The sequence below is a fragment of the Gracilinanus agilis genome, unplaced genomic scaffold, assembly GCF_016433145.1.
Source record: "Gracilinanus agilis isolate LMUSP501 unplaced genomic scaffold, AgileGrace unplaced_scaffold48710, whole genome shotgun sequence".
Lineage (NCBI taxonomy): Eukaryota > Metazoa > Chordata > Mammalia > Didelphimorphia > Didelphidae > Gracilinanus > Gracilinanus agilis.
Genome location: NW_025383256.1, coordinates 277 through 12,884, shown reverse-complemented (window position 1 = coordinate 12,884; position 12,608 = coordinate 277). Strand labels below are relative to the sequence as shown.

The window sequence follows — 12,608 nt, the reverse complement described above, 5'->3', positions numbered from 1 at the left end:
CTCTCTCTCTCTCTCTCTCTCTCTCTCTCTTCCTCTCTCTCTCTTCCTCTCTCTCTCTCCAAGGATGCCCAACCACAGGAAGTCCTTTCACACCGGTGAGTGGGCAGATTTTTCCACTGGGCATTGCCCCCTGCTCCAAGGGCTGCTGCCCAAATCCCAAATGCCCTTTATAGGCATTGTGCTAAATCCGAAGGCTACTCAGAGGGGTTGCCTGCCCTCAGTGAGCTTACATTCTAACAGAAGAGGCCAACATGTCAATAACTATGTACACAGCAGCATTCTACACGGAGCAGAAGGTCCAACATTGGAGTCCCCAAGGGAAGGGGGAAAGGGAAAGGGATCCGCACCCAGGGCTCAGAGTTAGAAGGAGAGACTAAAAGAGAAAGAGAAGTCCTTGGACTTTGACAGGCAGCAGGGCAATAGAGACCTAGATAGTCCTCATGGATCCAGCAAAGGCCGGGACTACAGAATGGGGAGGGGCCATTAAGGGAGGATGTGAGCAGCCTCCTCGGACACAGCCCTATCTTCCAGGGCCCCTGGAGGCCCACATACCTGGGCAGTTGGTGCCCTCAGCGTCCAGGGCAGGTGTCTCGCCATCCGAGCAGCAGCCCAGTGGCAAGTTGTAGCAGGAAGCCCTCTCAATGGCAGCAGTAGGGGCAGCCACACCCCCTTCTTCCAAAAGCTCCATCCCTGGAAGCAGACATGATTTAGGGGGAACAGAGCTGAGTGGGCAACCCTAGCACAGGGCTGGAGAACCCTTAAGGGGCACCAAGGTTGGGGCCATGGCCCTCCCTCATCCTGAGGGCAAGTTCTGAGTTCTCCAATCCCTGGAGACAGGGCCACATCTTCCCCATGAGACCAGCTGAGACTCCCTCTCAAATTGGGGGGTTTAACGGGAGGAGGGACCATGCTTTCTCTTTCCATTAACTTCAACCTGTTAATTCTTTCCTTCATTCATCCAACAACCACTTTGAAGGGCCTACTATGCCCTCGGGCACTGAGCTAGACCAATAAAACATGGAACTATTCAGAGCTTCTACTGTCCTCGGGAAGAAATAGCAACATACACGAAGGAAATACAAAATCCCAGGGTGAGTCTGAGGTCCCTGAAGCTCTCACCTGCTGATCCTGCCCCACTGGCCTCCAGATCACCACTGAGCTCCTCATCCCCACTGTTGTCATCAGCACTGCCCGACTCAGAGTAGGCCAGAGTGGGGATGGCAGCGGGGACGACCGGGGCCGTCAGGATAGGTCGCACCGTGCTTCTGTGAACCCCGGCCGTGGTCCACGTTGGCGTGGAAGGCCACATGGTTGTCCTGTGGAGACCTGGAGTGGTTCGGACAGGAATAGCAGGTCGTGCTGTGGTCCGGTGGACACCTGCTGTAGTCCAGGCAGGCACGGAAGGCCGAGTAGTGGGGCGGCTGCGATGGGTGGAATGGGCGCTCCGTCCCTGCCAGATGGTCCCCAGTTCTGTGGTCACTGTGGTCTCTGGGGCCTGGCTAGTGAACTTCAGGAGTGAGGGTAGGACAGTTTCTGAAGCTGCCATAGATGGAGCAGTGGGAGGATGGGCAGAGGGGCTCCCGTGGGTGCTGGGCTCTGAAGAGAGAAAAGGAGAGGTTTCTATGAGGTAGCTTCCAGAGGAAGGAGGCCATGAGCAGGGCCTCAAGCACAGGTGAAGATGGGCCAGAGAGCTAGAACCAAAGACTAAGAAAAGAAGGCAGTGCTTTTGACCTTTTAGGAGACAAAGGGGATCAGACCCACTCCACCCATTTCTCCTGAAACCAGAAGGAGAAACAAGGAAGGGCCTCGGGAGGTTCTGGATTCTGAGCATATGTCAGGAAGGTCACTGGGGTCTTTTCTTCAGGGTCATATTTACACCAGCCTCTCCTGGTCTAGGAGAGCCCTTAGCCTGAGGCAGGGGATAGAGAGATCATCCCTTAGGGGCCCCCTCACCGTGGCACTGCCCAAAATGCCGCACAGTAATAGTCCGGCCCTGGCGGCAGGCGATAGTCCTCAGCTGACACGGGTCTCCATAGGTCACCCCATCTGAGCCACAGACCTGGGGAGTTCAGAAGAAAAGACTCATGCAAGAGGGCAGCCAGAGAAGATAGATGAGAGGAAGGCAGGGAGAAGGCAAAGGGAGGTGGCAGTGAAGTAAGTTCAGCCACAGAGGGGCAGCTACCCCAACCTGTGACAGTCAGAATGGAAGGATACATGCAGGGACCTGCCACCTCCAAACCCCAAGCTCTTCCCTCCCACATGTGCCCAGCCCTGGTGCCTACCTTCAACCTAAGCAACACCCTCACTAACCTTGATCATGTTGTCCTCTGGACACACGGGTGCTGGGCACTCACAGTGGGCAGAGCCACCCGTCTCCACACAGGATGCCCCAAACTCACAGCTCAGCTCGGCACATGACTTGGGAGCCAAGGGGTCTAGGAGCAAAGACATCATGAGCTTCCAGCTCTCTGCCTATTCTCTGGGCAGGCAGAAAGAGGAATAAATACAGAATCACAGTGAAGATAGCTAGGTGGCTCAATGGATGGAGAGTCAAGCTTAAAGACAAGAGGTCCTGGGTTCAAATTTGGCCTCAGACACTTCCTAGCTGGGTGACCCTGGGTGAGTCACTTAACCCCCTTTGCCTAGCCCTTGCTGCTCTTTTGCCTTGGAACCAATCCACAGTAATGTTTTTAAGATAGAAGGTAAGGATTTTTTTTTTTTTAATTTTAAACCCTTTACTTCTGTGTATTGACTTATAGGTGGAAGATTGGTAAGGGTAGGCAATGGGGGTCAAGTGACTTGCCCAGGGTCACACAGCTGGGAAGTGTCTGAAGCCGGATTTGAACCTAGGACCTCCTGTCTGTAGGCCTGGCTCTCAATCCACTGAGCTACCCAGCTGCCCCCGAGGATTTTTAAAAAAATACAGAATCACAGAACTTGAGAACAGGATGGGACCTTGGAGGCCATCCATCTTGTTCAGGTCACATAAGAAAAAGAATCCCAACTATAATCCTCAACAAGGGACCATCCAATCTTTGTTTGAAGATCCCCAGGGACAGGGAGCTCACTACCTCCCAAGACAGCTCACTCCACTTCCTTGATAGGAAACCTTTCCTGACAATCCTCATTTGGTCTCCTGGTAATATCTAGCGGCTACCCTTCGGCTATTTCCTGGCATCACAGACTCCGAGATAGAAGGGCCCTTGGTCAGAAGTCACTTCAATGTCCAATCCCCTCATTCCATTGATGAGAAAACAAACAGAAATGAAATGACTTGCCCAAGGTCACGTGAGAAATAATTGTCAGAGAGACAGGTTTTGAACCCAAATCCTCTGACTTGTGAAAGAGCTTTTTCCATAGTCTTCTCTCCTCCAATCCTCATGGAATAAAGGTCCTTCGTTTTCCAGACTACCTTCCTCTGGACATACTCCAGCTCATCATAACTAGAATTCTTGAATCCTGGCTCTCTACCTGGGACTGGGCACCCTCCTCATTCCTAAAATGATGCCTCTCTTAAAAGGCAGCATCTCACGAGGTTTTTTTTTCTGTTTTAAACTCTCACCTTCTTTCTTAGAATCAATACTGTGTATTGGTTCCAAGGCAGAAGAGCAGGGCTCTTATAAAAACTCTGTCTACATATTTATTTATTTATTTGTTTGTTTATTTGTTTATTTGTTTGTTTGTTTGTTTGTTTATTTATTTATTTGCTTAAACTCTTAGGTTCCATCTTAGAATGAATACAAATATGGGCTGCAAGGTAGAAGAGCAGTAAAGAGTAGGCAATAGGGGTTAAGTGACTTGCCCAGGGTCACCCGGTTAGGAAGTATCTAAGGTCAGGTCCTCCTGTCTTCAGGTCTGGCTCTCTATCCACTGAGCCACCTAGCTCCTCTCTTGGTAGTTTTTTTGGTTTCCTCATCCCACAGATGACTCATAGTAAACTTGTAGTCCATTGAAACCCCTAGATCTTCTTCTCTACCCATGTTAGTCCCAACTTGTACTTAGGAAGATTTATTTTGGGGGCTTGACCTTCGTTTCTGATGACTTTCACTTTATGGGATTCAAATCCAAAGCTCTAGGCCGCCAAAAATCTCTTTAGGTCTCGACTGTCATCCTAGCTTTGTGCAATCTGAAAATTCAAGAAGCACGCCATCCATGCCTTTATCCAAGTCCCTGATAGCCACGCTGGCCAGGCCAGATCCCTGAAGCACCCCACTGGAGACCTCTTTCCACGCTGATCCCCAACCATTCCTGACAGCTCTTTGATGCTGGCCATTCCCCTCCTCACCCATCCAATGGTACTATTTTCTGGTCCATATCTCCCCATTATTTTCACAAAAAAGGGTTGAAAGACCACCAAAAGTTTGGTCAAAATCTAATCAGGTATATTTACGTGGTTTCACTGACTTCTCCCAGTTTCCTAACCTCAGCACAAAAGGAAATGGCCTGGTGGGTGCTGCTCCTGTTGAGTGATCACTGCTTCCTTTTCTAAAAGTCCATGTACCATCCCTTTAATGATAATGCCTTTGAGGACTTTGCCATGAAAGTGCAGTATCAAACTCCCTGGACTTTCTTCTCACATTTCTAGCATGCTTTAAGATATTTTAAACCTTTACTTTCTGTCTTATAGTCAATAGTAAGTATTCATTCCAAGACAGAAGAGAGGTAAGTGACTGGTCTAGGGTCACATAGCCAGGAAAGGTCTGAATCCAGATTTGAAAGCAGGACCTCCTGTCTCCAGGTCTGGTCCCCTATCCCCTGAGCCATCTAGTTGCCCATGCCTTAAGATCTACAAAGAGTTTTCCTTTGTCCATTCACTCTATTGGTCCCTTTCATCTAGGCAGCTGAGAGGCAACAAGGCAGAGTGGAAAGCATGTTGGGCTTGGAATAGGGAGAATCCCAAATTCTGCCTGATTCTCAAAAACTAGGAGATAATACACAAAAAAATGTAGAGCATAGGTCTAGAGGGCAGCGAGGCGAAGTGAATAGGGCCCAGAGTTAAGAAGATCTCAGTTCAGATTTTGCCTTGGATACTATCTGTGTGACTCTGGGCAGGTCATTTAACCTCTGCCTGCCTCAGTTTCCTCACCTGTAAAATGGCAATAATAATAGCACCTGTGTGGGGAGGCTCAAATGAGATAACCATTGTAAAAGTGGTTTTACAGTGCCTGGCACATAATAGGCGCTACACAGAAGTTATTATTGTTGCTGTTGTCATAGGGCTAGCTGGAAGGGATCTCAAAGGTCACAGTTGTTATCCAGCTCCTTTATTCTGAAGACTAAACTGCATCTCGGAGAAGTTTTAGATCTGCCTAAGGTCGGGCAGGCAATAGAAGTTCCCTGAGAACAGAGGTCACCTTGTTTTTGTCCTAGCCATGCCTGGAAAACAGTAGGCACTTAATAAATGCACATTCTGTGCAATGAATGTGGCCGTTGGCAAGTAGCTTCACTTCCCCCTCAGGTCACCATGCCTTCTGCCGCTTCGCCGTGTCTCTCCTTGTCTCTCCTCCCATCCCAGCCCGCTCAGGGCCAGTGGGCTCGGCCCTCACCGTTCTCACAGCCTGAGGGGCCCAGGATGCTGCCCGGTGGGCACTGGCTGCACTTCATCCCCGTAATGCCCTCCTTGCAGGAGCACAGGCCGGTCATCTGCTCACAGTCGTCTCGTACGGCGCCTCCAGGGTCACAGTTACAGGCTGGAAAGGGGGAGGTGGAGGCATGAGCGTCGGGTGGACACTGGGGACCCCTGGTGGCAGCCAGGCCCAGGGAGGGGCGCAGACCGCCCCAGACCTCGTAGGACCTTAGCTCGGCCCTCCTGCCCACCCCCCAAAGTCCTTTATAATTAATCCTATTTCCTGGGCTTTCCATGAACCACATGCAGGCGGGGGGTGCAGGGAACCCCCCATTAATCATCCAAAAGGCTTTTCGATGGCAACCCCTGCCGTATGGGCTGTTGTTTTGTTTCGATGTTGCACCGAGTTCAATTCCAGCCGGCTCAGGTTGGTGTTGACGCCTGGCCCGGACTTTGTCTTGGGTCCAGGAGAAGGCAGAAAAGGATAAGTGAGAGCTGACTGAGCGTGGAGTCGAGGGGGGTGTGCCCGCTCGTGTGCAAGGCTGGGTTGAGGTGAGCCACCCACCCTCTGCCCCTTCTGAAGGCCTAACCAGCACCCTGCCTGGGACCCCTCTGAGTCCCCGACATCCAGGACGCCTATGGGGAGGGAGGGAGGGATTTGGTCCAGACGAACAGGCTCGCCCCTGTGTCCGGCACCGGGGAGAGGGGGATTTAGGGATGGACAGCCAGCCGGATCCTGGTCCTTGGTCTAGGCCGCCAACCCTCGGACACTCACGGGTGCAGCCGCTCCGGCTGTCCGTCACGATGCCGCGGAAGTTCCAGAAGCCGGGCTCGCACCGGTCACACTTGAGGCCCCCCACACCGGGGCGGCAGGAACACTGGCCTGAGGTGGGGTCACAGCCTCCCCCGTACGAGCCGTAAGGGTTGCACTGACAGGTGCCTGCGACACAGAGCCAGAAGTCACCCCGCGCCCCCCCACAGACGCTCCCGTCAGCCCGTTCGTTCCTGGGTCTTCTGTGGGCCCTCTGTGGTCAGCCTGGGCACTCTGGGGCTCCCCACAGCCACCCCGAGCCCTGGTCAGCTCTGCTGGGGACTTCAGGAGGAATTAAGGGACCAAAGCACTGAACTGGGACTCCGCGAGCCCTTTGCCCCTCCAGTGTCTTAGCTTCTCTGTAAACAGGAACGCTACGGTCCTTCCCCACCCCAAAAGCCCTGGACCAGGGAGAGAGCGCCCCACCCCCACGCACTCACTTGGACAGCCGGCCAGGCCCACCCCCTGCGCCCGGGTGACGTTGTCCAGACAGCAGCCGTAGGGGGTCTGGGAGCAGTGCAGCACCGGTGGCGGCGGGACCATCGTCGGGGTGGCTGAGACAGTGAGAAGGAACGACGGACGAGCCTGAGCTCGACAAGGCTCGACGCGGGCAATGGCTAAGCCTCCCAGACGCCCCCACCCAGTGCCGCCCCCCGGCCCTGCTCCCCTACCTCGGCAGGCACCCTGCGCCGTGACGTACAGGTCCCGCTGACTCTCGCACCTCGCCTTTTTCAGCTCACACTCGTTCCCGTAGGTGATGCCGTCAGATCCACACACCTGGGGGCGGGGGGACAGGGAAGGCGGCAGTGAGGCTGGGGGCTGGCAAAGGGCCCTTCCTTCCCTCTCCTCCCCGGCAGGCCAGGCTGGGGGCTCCTGCTCTCATGCCAGGGTAGGCTCTCACCGGGCTGCGCAGCACGGTCTGGCAGCTGAAGTCACAGATACACCAATTGTCCTCGGAGTCCTCGTCCCACACGCCTCCCCACCAGCGGCATCGCTCCCGCTCACAGTCTCCATCCTCGCCTGAGCCCGAGCCGCCGGAGCCACATTCTGCGTCGGAGGGGACGAGAGAACACTGAGAAGCCCAGAGCCTGGTCCTTCCGTCCCTGGGGCTCCCCGCTGCTCCCCTCCCCAGGCTGAGCAGGAGACCGATGGCAGTTCGGGGACTCCTAGCTCTGGGGAGGCCACCAGGAAAGTAAACTCAGACAAGACGATTGGAGGTGGGGGGAATAGACTTCACTCTGCCTCCCTACCCCTACCCTGAGCTGGGGCGGGGGGGGGGAACCATAGAAGGGACAAGAAGCCCCCTCCCCAGAAGGAGGTCCACCCAGCCCTAGGTCCATCAACATCATCAGGTCCCTCTGGGAGAGGACTGTAAGCCTAGGATGAACCCAGAAGTCTGGGTGCCTGGGGGCAGCTGGGTAGCTCAGTGGATTGAGAGCCAGGCCTAGAGACGGGAGGTCCTGGGTTCAAATCCGGCTTCAGACACTTCCCAGCTGTGTGACCCTGGGCAAGTCACTTGACCTCCATTGCCTACCCTTACCATTCTTCTGCCTTGGAGCCAATACACAGAAGTTAAGGGTTTAAAAAAAAAAAAAAGAAGAAGAAGTCTGGGTGCCTGGAGCCAACAGCGTCAAACACAGACACAAGAGGGCTCTCCATACTTGGGGCAGAATTTTGTTTTGTTTTCCTTTTATGGGGGGGGGGGGAGAGAATGTGTGAGAGAGAGAGAGAGAGAGAGAGAGAGTGTAAATGCTTGTTAAAGAGGAAAAAAAAGAAATAGCTAAGAATATGAAGAATTTAGAAAAGCACCGGAAGATTTCCATGAAATGATATATAATATTCTATATTGTATAAAATATAAAATAAAAGAGAGTGATAAAAAAAATTTATAACTAAAATATTCATGCCACTGACCTCGAGATTATATTGCCAGAAATATATTCTGCAAAAGTTACTGATAAGAGAATAAAATATTTGTGGCAGAATTTTTTAAACAATTTTTTTTTGGCTAGCAAAGAACTGGAAACAAAGAAGATGCCCATTGACTGGTGAATGCCAAATCAACCTGGGTTCCATGAGGGTGACAGAACATGACTGTGCTGTAAGAAATGATGACTACAGAGGCAGTTATGTAACACAATGGATAGAGAACCAGACCTGAAGTTGGAAGGACCTGAGTTCGAATCTAGCCTCAGGCAGTTCCTAGCCATGTGACCCTGAGCAAGTCACTTAACCCCCATTGCCTAGCCCTTACTGCTTTTCTACCTTAGAAACAATACTCAGACAGAAGGTAAGGGTTTATTTAAAAAAAAAAAAAAAAAAGCAAAGATGACTACAGAGAATCCTAGAAAGTCTCATATGAACAGATGCAGGGAGAAATAAGCAGAGCCAAGAAAACAACATGTAAACAGAAAGGACCGCCAGACCTGTACAGTAAAAGCTGGGAAATTAGAAAAAAATAGTTTGGCCCCAAAGAAGGGAGTAGAGATCGGGGTCTGCAGGTACGGAGCATTCAATCTGTTGATTTGTTTTGTTGAATTTTTATAAATTCCTTATTATAAGGGGCTAGAAGATGAGACTCGCTGAGAAAAAGGAAGGGAAGAACTGGGTGAAATGTAAGTGAAAAATAAAAATAAAATCAAAGATAAAAACATAGTTTTAAGAAATAAATAATGAAAACCAATTCAATTGGAGGGAGGGAGGAACAGTGGCTTCTCTTCTATTGAAAAAGCATATATTAAGTCAAGTCAATAAGCATTTATTAAACACCTGCTTAATAATGCCAGTCATTAAAACTAGCTTTAGTTACTAAATTAATTATAGGCCAATTAACTGCCAAACATAATAATGCCAGTAATTAAAATTAATTCAGTTGGGGGAGGAGCAGCTTCTCTCCTACTGAAGAAGCATCTATCAAGTTAAGTCAGCGCCTCCCGTGTGCCAGGCACTGTGCTATCCCCAGAGGGCGGGCACAGAAAGGCTAAAAATGACCCTTTGCCCCCCGAAGCCCCCGGAAGCCCAGAGAGTCCGGGGAAGTCCTACCGTCCTCGCAGGGCCCCGGCCGGGCCTCTTCGATGGTCTTCTGCTGCTGGCAGGAGGCCTCCCGGAGCTCGCAGCTGCTGCCGTAGGTGACGCCGTCGCTGCCGCAGACCGGGCCGGGGGGCGGACGCTCGCAGCGAGGGCACACGCACTGCCCGTCGGAGCACACGGCCCCGAAGGCGCACACCGCGTCCCCGCACGTCTCTGTGGCAGCGGCGAGGGGGAAGGGGGCGTCAGCCAGCGTGGCCGTCCCTCAGACCCCTCCGGCCCGCCGATGGCCTTCTCGGGCCGCGGGCGCACATCTGAGCCCCCTCCTCCGGCTCCTCTCACCCCTGGGGCCGCCCCAGCACCCTGCTCCGGCCCTTGGAAGCTCGCGGTCCTCGGGAGCCCCCAGACCCTTTCCCGAAAGAATGGCGGCTCCTTAGCTCGGACTGGAGCGGGTCCCCGAGGAGAGAGAGAGCCGGCGGGGCCGGACACTTACTGCAATGTCCGGGGGACGCCACGCTGAGATGGATCTGGCGGGTGCAGGCGTGCACGTGCAGCTCACACTCGCTGCCGTACGTGTTCCCATCGGAGCCGCACACGGGCTGGGCCGAGGACACGCACTCCGTGGGGCACACGCAGCGGCCCGTCTCCGCCTCGCACAGGGCCCCAAACTGGCACTTTCCGCAGAGGCCTGGGGGAGCGGGAGAGGCAGCGGTCACAGCGCCGTGCGGCCCCGGATCTCCCAGCGATGGCCTTAGGGGTCCCTGGGGCTCCCATCGGCCCCTCGCTTGTCTGGGGGGTCCCCCATTCACTAGCCACAGGCTCCCGGGATCACGGACCACGAAGGGCTCCTGCTTGCTTTCCTTAGACTTGCCACTGACCACAGAACCTCCCAGATGCTTCCAGGCCTGCTGACCACATCATCCCCTAGCCACCCCCCTGAGGCCTCAGAATCCCTGGCCACAGGGCCCCCCAGGCTCTCTGCTGGGACCCCTAGAATCATTAACCAAAGGACCCTCCCAGTCATTTCCTTTGGGGACCACAGGGCCCCCCAATCCCTCCCCTGGAGTCACTGACCACACGGCCCCTTGCGGGTGACCAGGATCTCCTTCTTGAGGACACAGGCCGTGGCCTCCAGCTCACAGGGGCTTCCATAGGTGACACCGTCGTTGCCACACACGGGGTCGTAGAGGCCGGCACAGACCTGCTGGCACTCACACACGGCCTCCCAGTTCCTCACCACACAAGTGGCCCCGAAAGGACACTGGACACCCAGGCAGGGGCTGGGGGTACCCTGATCTGTGAGAAGAAGGCAGAGGGAGGGTGTCGGAACCATAGCAGGGGCGTCAGAGAGGCAATGCGGGTGGGGAGCCTAGCTTTGACAAGGGAGAGGAGTTAAGGAGGGGGAGGTGGGTCCCAGAAACCAAGAGGCCCCCCCCACCCCAGAATACCCAGCAGAAAAAAAACAGCCACATTTGCCATAACTTTCAACAGCAAAAAAGAAACAAGGCACAGGGCCAAGAACCCAAAGACCATCTGTTGTTCTTGACTTTGAGATATTCTAGGCCTTTTCCTAGCTTTCCCACAGACACCTCGGGCCCCAAGTGGGGGCCTCGGGGACCTCTGGGGCCAGTGTCCAATTTAGCGCCATTTCTGGGCTGATTATGATGCTCCATCTCCTGCCTGGAGTTCACAGCGCCGGGCTAGGGCTGCAGGGGGAGCAGGCCTGGACTCCCGTGTGAGCTGTGTGATGCCCTTCAGAGAATAGAGCCCTGATTATCCAGGGATCTTGGGCCTGGAGGGCTGGGGAGAGGGGCACCCCTAGAGGTTACCCCGGGTACCTCGGAAGGCACTCGAGAGGCCAGCTACTCCAGCTCCCTCATTTTACAGGGGATGAAACTGAGGTCCTGTCACGGAAATGGATTGGCTCAGGGTGAGGTGGGATTTGAAAGTGGCATTGCAATACCCCTTGGGCTCTCCTGCCATCAGGCCGGACGGGGGCTGTCCCAAGAGCCTGGCTGGAGGGAGAGGACAAGAGAGAAGGGAGAGGAAAGCAGGGAGGAGGGGGAGCCAGAACACGCAGGAGTCAGCAGAGACTGACAGACACCAAAACACGGGACAAACACGAAGGACACAGGACATAAAGGGGAGCCTCATCTCCCAGGAAGGGGCCCCAGTGGCCTGGAGACCAATACCCTCCTTCCACAAGCCTGTCATTGCTCAGAGTCCTCCTCATTCCAGGTTCCTTACTAGAATCCAGCCCCCTGGCTCTCTGGGGAGGAGCCCCGGGGTTCTCAGGACCCCCAGAGCGGTCCATCCCTGGGAGAAGGAGGGATATGGAGGCTCCCCTACTCTGTCTAGGTTCTCTCAAAACTTGGACATCGGACTCGCCCTGGGGCTTGTACCCCAAAAACAAGGGGCTGGGAGTCGGGGGGTGGCTCCAAACCACACGATTACAGGAGTCAGAGCTGGAAAGAACCTGAAAGGCTCATCAAGTCCAGGATCCTTCCAACCCAGGACTCCTGACTAAGCCCAGGGCATCTGGACTACGGCAGGCTCTCTCTCAACCAGACCTGGAGTAAAGGACATGCAAGAGATTTGGGAAAAGGGGAAGTGGGGGATGCACTGGCCAACGTCCTTCCGCTAAAGAAGCAGGGCACAGGGACAGGTCTACCCCTTCCCACCCCGAAGCCCCAGAAAAGCCGACCTCTGGCTGCCGGTGCTCCCGGTGGGGTGGGGTGGGATCCCCGGGGCGGCTCAGGCGCCTCCGTCCTCCCAACAGGCAGGGCTGGAAAATACAAGACACAGAGCAAAGAGGAAAGGGACCGAGAAGAAAAGCAGCAGAGACAGAAGAGCACATCCCGGAAGGGCGGACAGATGGACGGACAGACGGATAGATGGACGGACGGACGAGCACAGGGAGGGAACCCTCATACCTGTCTGAGGGAAGTTAACTTGCAGTGCCCTCCCTCTCTCACCCAAAGGGAGTAGTGGCCCTTCCCATCCTCAGAACACATCTGGCCCCCCCTTCTCGGGCCCCAGGACCCCTCTAAACTCCATTCCAAAGACACTTGAAGGATCCTCCAATCTCCAGCCTATGCTGTGTTCCTGGATATAAGGAGGAGTGGAGGTGGAGAGAAAGAGAGACAGAGACAGAGTCAGAGACAGAGAGAGGCACAGAGAGATAGAGAGACAGAGACAGAGAGA

The 12,608-nt window shown here is 54.2% G+C and overlaps 1 protein-coding gene across 1 annotated transcript; it reads right to left on the bottom strand.

The window, feature by feature from the left end:
* Positions 1 to 19: 19 nt before the first annotated feature.
* LOC123255564 (agrin-like) lies at positions 20 to 12,189 on the bottom strand (the record flags this gene model as incomplete). Its single annotated transcript, XM_044684336.1, has 13 exons — positions 20 to 690; positions 1,120 to 1,596; positions 1,954 to 2,059; positions 2,311 to 2,435; positions 5,547 to 5,690; positions 6,342 to 6,506; positions 6,818 to 6,931; positions 7,049 to 7,154; positions 7,279 to 7,424; positions 9,420 to 9,620; positions 9,898 to 10,092; positions 10,479 to 10,700; positions 12,036 to 12,189. Coding segments are annotated over 13 exons (2,325 nt in total), but the record flags the coding sequence as incomplete, so codon positions are not given.
* Between the last annotated feature and the right edge of the window lie 419 nt (positions 12,190 to 12,608).